Consider the following 17,469-nt stretch of genomic DNA (forward strand, 5'->3'; position numbering starts at 1 on the left):
AATCTGTGCTGGTTTCTACTGGCTCAGTTTTGTGAACTGAAATAGTCTTCAAATAGTTACTGACATAATTTCTCAGTATTATAGTAGGAGACTATGGCATACAGATTAAACAGAACCTCTGCAATGGCATCCTGAAGCTATTCAAACTGTATTCAGAACTCACATTTTTGACAAATTCCTAAACATATGTATTCTCAAAAGCAGAGGCCCCAGAAGAATTCACTATGGTCTCTGCATCTTCTTTCAACTGTATGAGAACACTTTTATTTCGTGTTAGGAATCTCTTCCTGTTCTGAACACATAAGAAACATACACCTAATTACATTAATTTTTGTTTCGGCTACTCCTTAACACAGAAACGCTATGATCTAGGCTGCTGAATTTTAGAGTTTAATACAATTTAAAGCTACTTCTGATAAAGGAATCTCCACCAGAATGAAAAGATATCTAGGTAATATTAGAAAAGAAAAAAATTAGGGACCATCAATGTCTACACTGATGGCAGCTTATTGATTCAGACAGCTGATATGCTGATAAGAAATTTACAAGCACAACTTAAAATGTTATAGCAAGCATTGACAAGTAATAAATCCAACTTACCTGCGAAGAGCTTCTGTGGTAAGCTGAGTAGTGAAGTGGTCCAGAAATAGCAGTATCATGTGGTAAGGAGGGATACTGACTCTGCATTGGATGGGGATGCTGGTTGCTATAGCTACCATAGTTGTAACTTCCTGTGTATCTAAAATCCATTCACAAGCACTATTTAGTATGCATAATAATTGTATTGTCACTAATAATTCTGTAAATTTTGAGACATACAGTTGTACTTCTTGCATAGGAGAATGATATTTTAAATAACCTTTTAAAAAAAGATATTTCTCAGCTCAGCTGGGGAGCAGATGCCATTTAGTGAAATGTTGTGTTCAGCACAACAAAAAATAGAGAGACTGAGCATGCTTCTCTGACTAGTTTTAAATTGCAGACTCATTTGTGCACTTTCTAAGGAGAAAGGGACTTTCCCTTTTATTATTTTATTGCCATCTTCCTAGTAAATTGCTATCCAGGCTGAGGAAGATTTGAACTCCACTACACTGTGGAGTTCAGCTATCTCCCTGCACTGAGGTCAGATGTTCCTTGTTTGGGAGGGAGAGAGATATATTAATTTGCATCTGAAGCATACAACACACAGCTTTAGCACAGCTGACTCAAGAATAGAGTGGGATCTGAGGTTGGAGAACCTGCCTACTTTCTTTTTTTATCCCAACCACTTGTCTCGGGATAGCCAGGGGTAAAGGAGGGAGCAGTTTCCTTAGCTATAAGAAAATGCAGGGTCAGCGTTTGTTGGCTGCCATTATTTGGGCCATTCACTAGCAGAAGATGGTTGGGTACTTTCTGCAACTTCCCCATCTTTGCATAGGCATGTGAACATTTGATGCTAATTCAGCATAGAAGTTTAAAGGCTCTTAAAATATATGCTCTTGAAATTAAACACAAACTATGATAAATAAACAAATGGGGTAACCAATTCATTGTGAGAAAGGGAAGACAGTTATTTGTACAGACTTTTTCTGGAAAGTTCAATGTCATTTTTACACTGGGTAGAGTTTAAACTTCTACTATTCTTCTGATTTTATTATGGTATTCTAGAGGCACCATGTCATGTCATACACCAGCCAAACCAGAAGCTTAAAAATGAGAGCAGAGAACCCCTTCCAAAAACATTTTCAGGACATAAGGTCCTATGTCCGTCTTCATTCTTCAACATTGAGCTCTCATTCTTATATTCACTTGTGCTTAGCTGTAAATATGAGTGGTTTCCATAATCTACCTCAGACAAGCTGGTGTTCACATGATACAACTTTGATAGCCTTTCAGTGGAGGGTAGGGGAGAGAAGAGTGGCTATCTATCTCATGGAGTTGTTTCACACTGTGGTAGGCAGACATCTTGTGTTTTAATTCCTTCAACATGATGGTCTGGTAAGCAAGATCTGCATAAACCTGGCATTTCATGGTGCACCATTCTCTGCTTGGAGAAGATGCTTGCCTATCTAGTCCCTCCTGTAGTCCAGGAGGCCCTTGGACTCACAAACAAAGCCAAGTCCTGTAAGGCAGTGTTTGCACTTCATGCTTTCTCTAGTCATTAAGGATGCTATGTCCTAGCCTGGAAACTATTGATCTTGTCCCCTTTATTCAAACAGTCATCACTTTTGGCTAAAATAGAGTGCTTTGATTTACCTGAGCTTGGAGTTATAAAGTTTCTTATCGTAATTTATAAAGTTTCTTATTGTAAACTCTATTGTGTACTTTTGGTCCAGGAAGATTCCTCTGGCTCTCTTCAACTTCAGGAGAGCAAGAACTGAGGACATGAGAAGGAGATGACCATGCTCCTTCGAGGCTGGTATTTTCCTGCCTATCTGAAAGTGCTGGGCTGAGGAACCATACATCTCTCTAAGAAGAAAGTGTACCTGAAAAATCCAACAAAAACGTTTTCTGCCCAGTACCATGTCTTACAGTGACTACAGTCATTGGGTAGTGGGGACAATACACACAATGTCTTTGGGGAAGTCCAGCTGGGAACTGGCAGTTACTCTGGAGCCTAGCAGTTATGATTCAGAAAGAATGGTCGGTTGATAGTACAGAGAATAATGCAAAGTCCTGCATCTGAGACATCATAACTCCTGCAGTGGTACAGGCTGGGGCCATATAGAGAGGAAACAGCTTTGCTGAAAATTGCCTGCAAGTTCTGGTGGATAAAAAGTTGTACATGAGTCACCAGCATGACCTTGCAATGAAGAACAGCCGCATACTGGGCTGTATTAGCAGGAGTGTGGACAGCAGGCCTACAGAACTGATTATTCTTCTCCATTTGGCAGTTGGGAGATCACATCTGGAGCACTGTGTCCTGTTTTTGGCTCTCCACTACAAAAAGCACATTGACATACTGGAGTGAGTCTAGTGGAGGGCCATTAAGACAGATAGGGGATCAAAGCACATGACTTACAGGAAGAGAACTGGGTTTGTCCAGCTTTAAGAAGAGAGGCAAAGGGATGATCTACAACCATCTAACAGGTGGGTATAGACCAGCTAAAGCCGAACTCTTCTCAGAGGTGTACAGTGACAAAGTGAGAGGCAATAAACACAAGTTAGAACAAGGGAAATTCCAATTATATATAAGGATATTTTCTTCTATTAATACCACAGATCTTGTATCTACAGTCTTGAGACCCCACATGTGTGGAGAGTTCCACTGTAGATTTAGAAGAAGATTTACTGCAGTGAGCTAGAGTAGATTATGGACATTGTGCTATTCTCCAGTTTCACAAACCTACACAAGTATCACTTGCTATACGGCTTGTTTTAATAATGGGGAACAGATCATGTAGCCCATTCTTCATTTTAGGTAACATGCATTTGGGCTTAATCAATTTTTATTTTACAGGGAGCATTTTTTATCATTGAACTTATATTTTATTTTCTATAACTGGCCAGAAGGACGAATAAAGTATTTGTACAAATCAATTCAACAGTCTGTATTTCAGTCTATAATGGTCTATAACCAATTCTTTCTTGGGAACTAGTAGGGCTTTATGTTGTTCTAAGGCTTCAGTTCTTAAATGCCTTTACATTGTGGAATATTGTGGTATGAAGTACTCTTTTAGGTTTTCTCCTTTTATCTCAAGGTGGTCTGGAACCTTTATATTTCACAGAGGATCACCTTTAGTGTGCAAGATTGGTAGGAACCTCAGAAGAACTGCTGTTAGGAAACTTTCAGGTATGCTGAGTGGCTAAGAGTCTGCATTTGGTGGGAAATGCAGCAAGGGAATGGGTCATGGCCTCCATATTGCTTATGCTCTCTGCTGAGTCTTCTGCATGGGAGCAAAGCTCAGTCTTTGCAGCTGCAGCAGTTGCTCACTCTGTTTTCCAGAAAAGAGCACTGAGAAACTTAGTGTGAGTTTCTGAAGTTTTACAAGATCAAATAATGTTACATAAATTTCTACTGTAATTAGTTTAATTGAGAGCCTTGAGAAAATTTTGGTGATGGAGATGGAATTAGAATATTATGGTGAAAATGTGGCTATTTCTCCAGACTCTGGACATGTTTTATATGCAGATGTAACAGTAGACCTGAATAGAATCGTTGAATCATTGAGATTGGAAGGGACCTGTGTAGGTTGACTAGTCTAAGCTCCCTGCTCAAAGCAGGGTCTGCTGGAGCAGGCTGCCCAGGATCATGTCCAGATGGGGTGTGTATATCAGCAAGGATGGAGACTTCATAGCCCTTATGGGCAACTTGTTCCAGTGTTTGATCACACTTACAGTAAAACAAGTTTTTTGTTTGTTTATGTTTAAACAGAATTTCTTGTATTTGTGCCCATTGCCTCTTATCCTGTCACTGCCTCCATCTTCTTTACATCCTCCAGCAGGTGTTATACACATTGACAAGGCCCTCCCTGAGCCTTCTCTGCCTGGATGCTAAACAATCCCAGCTCTCTCAGCTTCTCTTTGTATGACAGACACTCCAGTTCTGCAATCACGTAAGTGTCCCTTTTCTGGACTTACTCCAGTATGCCTGTGTCTGTCTTGTACTGGGAAGCACAGAATTGGATCCAGTGCTCCAGATGTGGTCTCAGCAGTGAGCAGAGGAGAAGGATCACCTCTCCTGAGACATGGTATAGTATGGTTGTTCTTTGGGCACATCTAGCCTTTGGGATAGAACATGGCACAGGAAAACAGGAATCAGAGAAGAAATCTACTGAAGCCTTCTCTTTTATAAAATAGTCTCCAAGACTACTGTGTTTTTAAATAGAATTAAATGAGATTATAAACCTGAGACATAACGTAATCATACAACAATAACAGCCAAAGAATAATGATACCAGCATCTTTGCAATACAGACTTACTACCTCAAGAAACAGATTTCACTGCATTTAAAAAAAAAACCCCTAAGTTAATACAAAAACCACCAAAAAACCCCAAGACACCGGGAAGTGACTTACCCGTGTTCTTCTCTGTGGGGATAAACAGGTATCCGGTGTGTGACAGATGATGATGGTACATGTGGACTTCTCATGCAGGGCAGCTGTTGGGAATTTTCAGCAGGTGACCCAGCAGCTGTTGTCACAGTGTAGGTGAGTGACCATGTATAGGATTGCATAGCTCCTGCAGACGAACAAGCATTAAAGGAATACAGATAACATGGGCTGTCATTCATAGAGGTGGTATGCTTTGAGGTGGTTACAGAAAAGCAACCTAACAGGCACTGATAATGAAAACAGCATCAACCAAAGTGAATAAACCAGTAATGCCTGAGGCATAAATAAAAATACAAATGGATCAGCTGGAGTGTGCAAAGATCCAGAGGCAAGAGTCATATCTGGAACAGCTCAGACTGTGAACTTTCAGTGTGGTATTGTAATTTGAGGCTATCATTTTTTAGAAAAACTAGGATAGGACTTAGAAAATGAGGAGCACCAGTGCTAATATTTCTCAGGCATGAGGCACCAAACCCTGGAGTGGTTTGGAGTGGGAGTGGGCTGCTGGTCTATTTAGCTCTGAGGCTGATCAGGCCCGGAGTGAGACAAGAAGTACGATCAGAACAATGAAGGCTTAGAAAAAGATGGGTGTTAGGCAAACAAATTTATTGAATCCTTTTGCAGTTTGTATCTGTTCCATCCAACTAGGTACCAGCCTTTGTAGTGGCAACAGGGTGGTAGATCTTCAAATTATAACAAATATACAGACAGAAATAGCCTATCCATTTTCTTCCTGCAAATATAACTTTTTTTTTCTTTTTTCGAGGTGGTAGGGACTGGACTTAATTTATTTTTTCATGTAGAGCATTTGTGGGAAGAGCAAAGCAAAGAAGTGGGTTTTCCAGTTTGCTTGGAAGGTGCTGAGTTTTTAATCATCCTGATCCCTTCCAGGCAGGAACTCCAGATTCATGAGCCAGCTGCTGAGAAACCTTTGTCCTTTGCACACACCCCTTTCACTCAGGAGGCTGACAGATCCATTGTTCCGGTATAACATAGCTCTTGCTGGAGGTCATGACCATACTGGCTGAGATTACCCTGCAAATGAGGACCAGAACACTGAATTTAACCCAATGCGAACACTAGTCTGGGGGGCTCTGGGCACTCAACTCTTTTTCAGTAGCTAAAAGGAATTGCAGGAGGTGACTCTTTTTTTCCACTGTGGATTCTAGGACTTCCTGTAGTATGAAAGGGCCTAATTCAGAGGGGGAAATGATTGTATTACCAGGTCTGTGTCCACTCCATGGCTTTGGGGAATGAAAAGCCTATCTCAGATGTGCATAATTTTCTTCAGGTATATGTGATTTTATTCGGCAAAATCAGACAAATAGGTTTTTTTTGAAACGAGAAATGCTTAATTCTGGGTGTGAACGAAGGCATTCTGAGCTTCATAAGGCAAGTCCACCTTGAAATACTCCAGCAGGGTGTGATTTGGTGCTTTTATAATAGAGACATCCTTGGATGTGTTACAACCAAGGATATTTATGCTAGGCCTGTTTTCACATGCTGCATTTTGTCACCGACTCTTGAATTGTCGGTCTTTCATGTCCTCCCATTGAAGAGGACCACTGAGGTCCCTGAGGACAAAGAGGAGGCATACACGTCTGAGCTGGCACATCAGTGCTGCTGTGGCTATGAGCAGTCACAGTTCCTTGAGTTGAGGAAAAGTGTTTAAGGAACCTACCTTCACTAGAAAATACGGTTTATGTGGAAGGGGCCAAAGCTACTTATGCGGCCACCAAATTGCTTCACTTGAAAACAAGAGAAAAGCTGTTTTGAAAATATCAACAACTTGTCTGCAGAATATTTTGGTGAAATGTTTCAATTTCAAAAGGTCAACATATTTTACTAGTGTTATTTTCCAAATGAAAATTTGAAACTTTGTTTCAAAACAGGCCTAAATTCAAAAGGCAAAAACAAAGAGAAAAGAAAGAAAAGATGGCCAGCAAAGATGGTGAAAAACCCCCAAATACTTATTTTTAGGTAACATTATGGGTTTTTTTTCACTGTTTCACTTTTTAAATATACCATAAAACAAAAGTTTTACTTTGACCTGATCTTATTTTTTCCACGAAAAAATTTGGCCATTGAGCCAAAAATCTCATGGCCTTCCTAGCTCCAACAAGAAGTGGTAATAAAGGGGCCGAAAGATCCTTTGCATTTACCAAATATGGTTAATTTGACTGGGCCCAGCCATTGTGACAGCCTCTTTTTCCTTTTTTTGAAAAATAGTAGGAATCTTATCTCAGTCTGAGGCAAATTAGTCAGTCCAGGACAGCAAGTTGTTTCATGTGCTTCCTGTGGGAAGTCAGACTCCTTGGATGAGAAGACTTGACCACTCCTGGCATTCAAGTCTAACTGCCAGCTACCTCAGTTTAATTTTAAAATAAATGTTTAGGGTGTAACATGCTTTGTGCCTGTCCAGACAACACAGAAACAAATACAGAGAATAGGTCTTGCACTGGAAGAGTTGTGAACATCTTTGTTTAGTTTTCCTAACCAAGAATTGTCCCCAGTACCACAGGATAGTACTTCACACAGCTGCTTTAGGAAATACTCACTTTCTTTTGGAGGCTGTGGGTTAGAAACAAACGTATGTTGGGTTTTACTCTGGATTTAGAGAGTGACAGAAAGCTGTTCATATATTTTTTTCAGGATGTTCTTGGGAATCTACAGTTGCCTCACTTCTCTTTGCCTTTGTGGAAGGGATGCCATTATTTTCAGTGACCTAGTCACAAAGGCAGAGAGGAAGGATAGAAGACAACAGATTTGCAGACATGTGTATGTATATATCGGGTCAGCCAGGATACTGCCAACATTGTGGTGGGTGGAAAAGGAGGAATGAGATAAGTCTGAAAGTTTTTCACAGTTAGCTTTTTAATACCCGCCTATGTCCCAGCCCTATATGATTAATTTCTTCAGCTGGCTGCAGAATTGAACTCCAGGAGATGAAGTCTCTTTTAGATATGACTGAACCCTTTCTGAAATAAGCAAAAACAATAGTGATTGAGCAACATTTTTCTCTGCTTTTTGTTCTGAACATGCAGGGTTTGATTAAAATAAGGAAGTTCATTTATTATCACTCCTTTTTCTTTTCTCTTTTAACAAAAAAATTTATTTTGAGGATACTGACCAAGAGGCTATCTATCTGACCTGTAGGAGAGCCAAATATAAATGGAACTGCTATCAGTCCAACAACAGCCCTGCTGTCATTGGTGCCATCATGTACACCATTGCAGAGAGAAACAAAAGTTGCTTCATGATACTGCGTTTTGTATTCGCCTTATGCTGGAGTAAATGACCACTCAGGTACAAGCAAGACACTCACAGCACTGTGTATTATGTCTGATAGTAAGCAGTACTGTCAACCTCAAGCAGTCAGAAATCTGGAGTTAGACCCATATTCTGCCCCCACACAACTTAGAGTTTGTCTTAACTATCAGCTTTAGAAAAAACACAAACCCTTCCATTTGGAAGGGGAGAATTGCCTTTTGAAATTGGAACCTTTGACTTTTACACTCTGCAGCTATGAGAATTAAACTCTGATTGTTGAACAAGAGCTGATATTCTCATATATTCATATGAGTCCAGGAGCTGAAGTTTTAGGAAGAAAACAGAAATTTGTTGTACTCACACACACAAATATGAGAGGTGGTATCTCTGTGCAAGTATCTCCTGTGCCAGATTCCCAGAACTTCAGTATCTAGCCTAGACTTAGAACAGTGACCTTAAATGACCATTGCTGACCTGAAGAATTATTTCACACACACATTTCTTGAAACTAAACAGTAAACTGCATAGATTAGTTTACTAACATATAAGGAACTACTTACAACTAAGAGTTCATTTTGGGTTGTCTAAAAACGATTGAATGGCAAATGAGTAATCACAGCTTTAAGAGGGGCTTTAAGAGAGAATAGCATAGTCAGCCATATAGCTATCATTTTTATTACAATATTGATGCAGTCTGAACAATCATTAATTGGGCCTTTGTGATTTAGAAAGGATGGAGACTAATTATCTTTTTAAATGTCTAGTAACTTAACAAAAAGTTTTAAATAAAATGTTAGCTGAGCCATGTCAGATGTTCTACCACAGAATGCTATATATAGGCTTTACCTTTCTTTTGCTTGGTTTCATGTAATTACAATAGTTTAATTTGCTGATTTTGTGCTGACCACTGACTGAAGGCAAAAAGGTTAAAATGCAAGTTTAATAATTAACTTTTATTGCTAATGCCACAAACAAGAAAGAGTTAATGATGCCTTAAATTAGGGAACTGAGAGCTAGTGGTAACCAATGGAACTAGTTCTCAAGATTTGCAAAGCATTTGCAGATTTTTACATTTACCTCATAAAGGACACATAAGAAAATCAATAGAGTGTACTTGAAATATATCTCTCCAGAACAGAGGTTCCTGTTCTAAAATATTCTATATATTAATCCTATATATTAATCTGGAATAGTTTGATTATATGTAACACATCTTCAGCACTCCTATTTTACAGTATAGCAATTTCCTATAGCTGAAACATGGTTGTCATTTTGTATTACTTTATGTGAATGAACCCTGCATTCCATGGTGTAATTGTTAGCAAACTAAAAAGGTGCTCAGTTCATCTACATGATGAACATGGGAAAGGGAGGTATTACTAATTGCCCAAATTAAGACCAGGAAATAGCCATATTATATTTAATCTTAAGCAGATCACTACTTGCATTGACAAATTTGGCTTGTGCTTGGCAAAAATGGTTTTCACACTTGCAGAAGTGAGACTGCACCAGACCATAAGAGTAAAATCCAATTCAACCAAACAGAAGTTTTTAAAACAACCTAAAAATTAAAAGCGGGAGAAAATAGAGAGCTAAAATAATCGGAAATAGCTTTCTTGCCTAAGAAGTTCTGCTATGGGAACCACTACATCACGTTCTACTGCCTGTACTGTAGGATCAAGTCCTTCAGCCATTATTCACAAATGAACCTGTTTCTGGCTTGAGACTTCAAACTAGCAGATCTTGGCCTTTCCAGGACATAAAAATTAAAGAGGGTGAGAGAATAAAACAGACTATAATGAAATAGTAAACAACATGAGAACAAAAAGGAATTGCATTTGTACTGTTTGTGTGAGTCCATTCCCTTGCATTACTGGTAGGATTCAGGAGGGTATGTAAGATCTGCACGGTTACCAGGCCTGCCCAGATCTGCACCTAAGTCAAGTACCTAAGTCAAATAAGCCAAAGTTGTGAGCCCAAACAGCTGATAAATAGGCTATTATATAAATGTGGAATAAGCTTTGGGTTAATAGTTAAGATAGTCACATGGAGTTACAGCCTCTGCAGCCTAAACACAGCTCCTTCAAATCTCCATTCCTGTCAATGCCACTGTAGAGCACACAGTTTCCTACTTTTCTGTCTTTTACTTCTGGGTACAGTTCTGCATCATACCAAGTTCTGGTTATAACATCACAACGATCCCATTGGGCCACAACGTCTACAGAGCAAGTTACCCACAAAATCAACGTTTCCAGACTCAAACATATACACTATCTCCAGCATTGCCTGATCCAAAGCAGTGTGTTCACCTGCCATATCTAGGAATCATGTGTCTCTTGTCTAACTGTTCTGGGGGGTAATACCATCCTATTTCGCTCTTAAATATGGTATAGGCTCCATCAGTGAGAAAATCTTACGTTCCAAATGTTCTTAAATCTCTTTCCACCACAACTATGCATTGTGCTTCCCTGTGGCGCCTTTGAAAACATGAAAAACATCTGTCAGAAAGATTTATTAGTCCTTTAGCCACTGCTAAATTCTCCAGTGTGGTAAATAGTCACTTTCTGACATTCTTTCAAGAAGGTTTTGTAACTTTTCTGGTATGTCACAGAATTGATAGTTTCCACATTCTGATTATACACCCATGTCACTGAGGAGCAGTAAAGCTGGAATTTCACTGCCTGGAACGCCTTTCTGAAAGTCATTCACATTTCTGTCTGTTTTTTCCCATGAGTTAAGAAAATACTGTCTTTTGATCATACAGCAGACTGCCCTGCCCACATCCAAAAGGTGATGAGTGAGTTTTACATTAGAGTACAGAGGATGGTTGCCCATTTATACAGAACAAACAAGAAGCCAGGTTTGTGCTTATTGTTTTCTGACAATCCTGCCCACAAATTGAGTACCTTTACGCACAGATTTTTTAATCTCTGGGCCCACCAGAATACAACTACCTCATGAGTTGCCATAATAGAGTATGCAAGTGAAAATAGGCTTCAGGCATGTAATTCCTGGTCTCTAAATTGAAAGACGAAAGTTATCAATGATGTGTAAAACATTCCGAAAAGAAACTTGCACAGCTATTTAAACATATTTGGGTTTCAAGTATGTTGAAAGATATCCAGTTTCCATTTTACCCACTGGTGGTTCAGGATTTTGAAAACCTCACTAAACCTTAAAATATCTGGCACATTTCCTTGAATTATATAGAATTCTTCAGAGAGACTTATTGCCCTTAAAGTCATTGAAGATGCTCAGAAGTGTTATATTCATAAATAATTCTTTGGGGGCATTGCTAGAAATATGAAAAATTGTACTGATTTAAAAAAGCGTTTAGAAATAAAGTGACAGGTCTGCTCTTCTGAAGGCCTCAGCTACTGAACAGATTCTGATACGGTGAGGTGTGGGATCTCCAGTTAGGCCTTTAGACTCCAAACACCAGATCTTTTTCCTGTAGATCGCACATCATATTCAGATACAGTGAGAAAGCATAACTGATACTTTAAACAGATTTCTGTTTGGGAAGGCTTCTCATATCTCGCAAGCTGGCACATCATGTTCTCAGGCTCAATTTCAGGTGACCATGTGGAAAAGCTGTCTTCAAGCAGATCCAGCTGTCATAAGCCTACTTACCTGTTGTAGCTGCTATGACACCGTACTCTGGGGACTGATTGCTGACAGGTGAGGGGGCAGAGGGCACTTCCACTGAGGTGGCAGATTTAGCTGGGGAGAACGGCACTGGTGAGGGAGTTGGAGGAGCTGGCTCACTCAGGATAATTTCTTCTTGTAGTTCTGCTGCAGGATGAGAGAAAAATCATCAAACATAGTTAAAGGTAGAGTCAAGGAACACTGAGAAATTAAAAAAAATAATGCAAGCAATTAAGTTCTGCAGGCTGTATTTCAAGAAATGCACACCAGGAATCACAAATCTTTGGAAGAGTACTTCTATAACATTCAACATTACAGCCTTCATGTACCTTCATAAGACCTCTTAAAAGAAAGTGCTATTTTTCCTGTTGTATAGATAGGAAACTCACACACAGCTTAAGGCTTATTTTTCTGTAATATACTATTAGATACCTAAAATTAGGAGTCCAGTCTAAACCATGCACTCCTACTCCTTCTAGAGACATTGGAAAGAAAGAGGAATCTCCAGGGTATTCCAATGGCATTTGGTCATGACCTTCTGTCTTCGTTGACTACAGAGGGTGACGCTCTGGATAGTTCTATCTGCTAAAGCTTTGTGGAAAGTACACAGGGATAAGCAACTTGTCTGTCAAAAAAACAAGAGGCTATAGCAGGGCAATGAATTAAATCCAGGTCTTTCAACACATAGAAGATATTACTCTAATCACTGTAATGTTCTTCTTCCCATAAATCTACAGGGTGACAAATTAAGCCACAGCTAAAATGAGGAGTGGAACTTTCCAAAGGCAACAGAGGGGTTTAACTTGCCAAAATTAATGGGAGATGCAAAGAAGGTAGATCACTGAGAATCCCTCATTACAAGGGACTTCCCTGAGCAAAGAGACTAAAGGCAGTCTGTTTGCTTCTGTTCTGGTGAGTCAGTGTAGAGTGGAGCAGGACTCAGAATCTGCTTCTGTACAGGCACTTAGAACATAAGTGTACCAGAAACAATAGCTTTGGGTTTTGTCTTTGCTCACTTCTTCCATCTCTTCCTCTTATTTAGACTGGTAAAGTCCATTCATATCAGTGAATTTACTTAGTGTTAAACCAGGGTGAGAGAGAGAATTAAGACTGGGTTCACTGAAATACAATGGTGGCTCAGGTAGACTGAGGTAAAAGGCTCAGTACAAAAATCTCTTACTAAAACACCAAGTGTGTGCTTAGGAATGGGGTTCAGACACCCAGAGTTACATCATGAACCAGGCAGGCCTCTTTCAGAATGTATTAACCAGGGATGCCCCCCTCATGACTTATTTCAGACCATGATAGAACTGAAAAACACTTTGCTTCTAATGTTTTTCACTAAGCCTCACTCGGTTAGATGAGGATAAAGAAATGTCCTAACATAGCAAATAGTGAATCGAGTGGAACAAAACAACAAAAGATGAATAAAAGAACAAACTCACCTGTGCTTCCTTCTCCTTTCATTGCCCTCATTAGCTCATTAGCTCTCTCCTGACAATGGAGTGATTCTAGCAGGTACAATACATAGTCATCGAACATCAAGTGAATAAGGTGAAAAGACCCTGGTAATAATGTGAACAAACAAAAAAGCCATTGACTGTCTCAATACACTCATTAAACTGATTATTCTGGTATTCAACACAAACAGTACTGAGTAGGACTGCCTCCATATAATACTGTCACTGAAGTATCTCTCTTACTCAAGGTAAGAGAGGTCAAAGTGAAACTGGGGACTAGCAAACTCTGTTCACTCCTGGATTTATACAGGCTTGTACAAACCAATTATTGTGGTTTAGGGTGCAAGGAGGCTGCCTAGCTGAGAGCTGGGACTTGATGGAATTTTCTTCTACACTAGCATTGAACCATTTAGACAATTACACTACAATGGATTTGTTTCCTTTTATCTAAAGGACCAGATATAAGTTTCTGTCAGAAGTAGAATTCTGAATTGGCTGCCTTAGTGACATGTCCTGGTATGAATTTTCTGAACTACCTGTGTCATTGGACAAAGAAATGAGAGCCTAATCAATAGGAAGGTAGAAACAATCTTACAAATCTGATGGTATATCTCCAGTACGCTGCCTGGATTGGATGAGACATCCATTAACTGCCAAACATAGAGGCATTAGCAGCAATTGCAGGTATCTTAAATGGAAAGACTTGTGCCAAAGCTTTGCTCTGTCATACTTCTACTGCATTATCTTTTCCTAATTATCAGTTTGAATCATATCAGCAGCATAGTATTTGGCCTGTTTATGTGCTTAGCTCTGAAGATGCCATGGATACAATCTCCTAATAGCCATGACAGGAATGTGAAAAACTTAAGGGCTAAAGGACTAAAGGACATATGGGAAGAGTATGGACAAAAGAAAATGTGGGGGATAGAGTCAAAAAACACTTTGAAAATTAATAGTAAAAGGAGATTATATGGATAGCTATCTGCCACAAATCCTCAAGTAAGATTTGAGTACAGATGGAGAACTTGCTAATGTTGCTAGGAGGAAGAACTGGGTGATGCTATGGACTAGAGTAATGGAAATGAAATTCAATAGCACTCTGTAAGAAATTCTGCCCTTAGAGATTTGTATCATCTTCTGATTTATATACTTCCTCTGCAGAAACAGAAATATTAATACTGTTGCACAAGACACTGGTGAAACATCACTTAGAATATTGCATGCAACTCTAGTCACCCATGCTCAAAAAAAATTAGTACAAGTTGAAGCTGGTATGGAGAAGATTACCAGGAGGATGCGGGGAATGGGTAATAGATTTTAAATGACCAAAAATGCACAGCTGGCTTCATTTTACAGAAAGGAAGTGAGTTGCTTCCCATAATTTATAAAGAAGGATACATGTCAGGGATGGTGAAGAAATGTTTGCCCTAGAGCACACATAGCCACAAAAATAGATGTGTAAGAAGAGACCATGGATGCATTTCAGGGGAAAATTAGAGGAGCAAAGCATCAGAGCTGAGACATTATGTAGTGTACTCCCGAAAGGAATAACATTCATCTGCAGAAGACGACTGACAAGTATCAAGATGGAGTTTGGTCAGTATATGCAATAGACTCCATGACACAGAGTACCTGTAATAGTAGGATTTGATCATACAATTATTTTTTTACAAAGCTGCTATGTTTATTTAGACTTGCATGGAATACTTAAAATATGTTCATATACGTCATTAAATAACTCTGGCAACTGCAAATGCAGTCAGGTTAAAGTAGTAGCCAGTCCAGCAGCTGGCTTAAACCAGAGAAAGATCACCAGCTGAGAGGGAAATAGAAAACAACTACTGTCAGACACACCAAAAAAAGCCTCATCTTAATGTGTTTCTTTTGAAATTCCATTACTACATTTTGAAGAAAAACCCTTCCATGGGAAAAAGATGCAACAAGTTTCAAATTCAATCAAATTCCATAATGACTGGTTTCTTCACAGGAAAGTTAGGTTTATCTTGGGATACTAGCTTTTACCACAACAAAGCATAACTACTCCAACTTCTCAAGCATACTGTTGAAGGGCAGAAGAAGTGGTTTGAAAGACCCTGTATCCTTATACAATCCTAGTTGGCAATTCAGCTTTCAAAGTAACTCTGAACACATTCTTTTTCTTTGTGACCTGGATGGTCTTTGTGTTTCATTCTCTTGCTCCATGCCTGCATGGCTTCTGTCATCACTGATACAAGCTGAGCACACACTGGGAGGTGAACATGTGCCTTTGTGTTCTTGGGCAAGGCAGTACAGAAAAAGGGCATACATGATTGCAACACCTTGTTGGTGAACACATTGTTCACCAGGTTGTTGGTGAACCTGAAGCATTCAGTTTTTCATTTGTTTCACCTATCTATGCAAATCAAAATGGTAACAAGTTTGCTCAGCCTTGCAAGTGTAAATAGTGGAGATCTTCACTAAACTACTGCAGATAATTCATTTTTAGAAATGTTGTGCTCCAAGTCTTGTTAAATAAAATCCTATTCAATTTAGCAGTACAATAAAGACAGTAAGACAGGCTGATCACCTTGTTACAGACCTAGGATTTCCCCAGTGGAAACATAGATTATCAAGAATCTCTACAAAATGCTCACTCTTCTTCTGACTACAGGTTTTCAGTGGAAAGTTTCTATTGACTTTAATACAGTTACTACTGGTAAGTATTTCCAAGGCAAGAAAAACAGGTCTAAATGCTAGCAAACTTCATGTGGTGCTATAAACCACAGGGTATTTAGTGTTTCACATCAAATCCCTCCCTCGGCTTTGATTTTAAAAACATTTTTAAGGAAAGTTTCTTGTAGTTTCATAAAAATGTTTGGAACTGCAAACTCTAAGCACTGAAATGCTAGCAAGCAAATGACAAAAACACAAGAGTCACTATTTTTCAAAAATGCCTTTGTTTTTCATAGGTCTAATGCTTTATTTTGAAGACTTGGGGTTGGCAATACTGAATGTAGCATGTAAAAACACTCTAGTGCCCCTGTCACTCTTTTGAATTTCTCTCTTCCTCTCCTATTATTTCTCCCACTGTGTATTTTTAAACTCTGTATAGAGTTTTTGAGCCCAGAATTTGCGTGAAAGACACTAGACAAACAAGTTGTTGGTACTGAATGAATGCAATATTTTTACATTTTTAAATGAGTCAAATGAAATGTAAGCTATAGAGTGAAACCAATATCAGGGCACGCATTTCAGCCACACAGTGAATAACTATTCAGCAGGATGCACAATAATTTATTCTGTGTTTGCAAGCTACTGTTTTACACATGAAACTATTTGTTTCTTTCAAGTACATCTTTAAGTACTGAAATGGATCCAACTGTGGCTGGCAAACCATACGCTTCTTTAGGAAGAGGTAAGAAGTCATTCAAGAGACTGTAGTTACAATAAAAAATAGCATTTGGCTCTAATTTTCAGGAGTTAACAGAAATCATGGCATTGATTACCCAGCTAATGTACAGTAAGTATCATCAGCTATTAACAGATACAGCAATTACGTCTAAGTAGCAAAACAACAGTGAGATTTCCAAATCTGGAGAAAATCATGGAGCTTCTATTACTAATTAGGTACTTCATACACTGGATGCATTACCCAAACACTACCACCAACTGTGCCTTTGATATGCATAGACAGGAAGGAGGGAGGGAGGGAGGCAGGCAGAGAGAAAAAGGGTGAGGGAGAGAGAGAAAGAGGAGCTTTTCTTCTGCCAGGGATTGTTTCAACCTGCCCATGCCACCATGCTTAAAAGTTTCACAGAATCAAATCTCTGTGCTAGCCAGTCCAGTGCCAGGTATTCCAACTTCCTCCAACCACATTTCTGTATCATATATTTAAAAGATAAAAACATACCATCCTGTATACAGTAAAGATCCCATCATTTAACACATTATTTTATTTTTTAAAAAAATTCCACTGTGAACATCTGAGTCTATATATTGTTTGAAGTGGAAAAAAATCATTAAAAATCAGTCCACTAAGGCAGTTACCAATGCAGTAAAATTGCAAAGCTTTTTATCT

At 39.0% G+C, this 17,469-nt stretch overlaps 1 protein-coding gene across 1 annotated transcript in view; it reads right to left on the reverse strand.

The window, feature by feature from the left end:
• RFX4 (regulatory factor X4) overlaps nt 1-17,469 on the reverse strand; it is a gene marked incomplete at both ends in the record, with an annotated part of 96,015 nt that overhangs the window by 9,461 nt on the left and 69,085 nt on the right. Inside the window, 4 exons of the mRNA XM_082014331.1 lie at nt 601-739; nt 4,999-5,161; nt 11,938-12,099; nt 13,398-13,517. Of these exons, the coding sequence (XP_081870457.1) occupies nt 601-739; nt 4,999-5,161; nt 11,938-12,099; nt 13,398-13,517 (584 nt within the window). The remainder of the gene's footprint in view (nt 1-600; nt 740-4,998; nt 5,162-11,937; nt 12,100-13,397; nt 13,518-17,469) is intronic.

This window comes from Phaethon aethereus, assembly GCF_964289735.1.
Source record: "Phaethon aethereus genome assembly, chromosome: 1".
In the NCBI taxonomy this organism is placed as follows: domain Eukaryota; kingdom Metazoa; phylum Chordata; class Aves; order Phaethontiformes; family Phaethontidae; genus Phaethon; species Phaethon aethereus.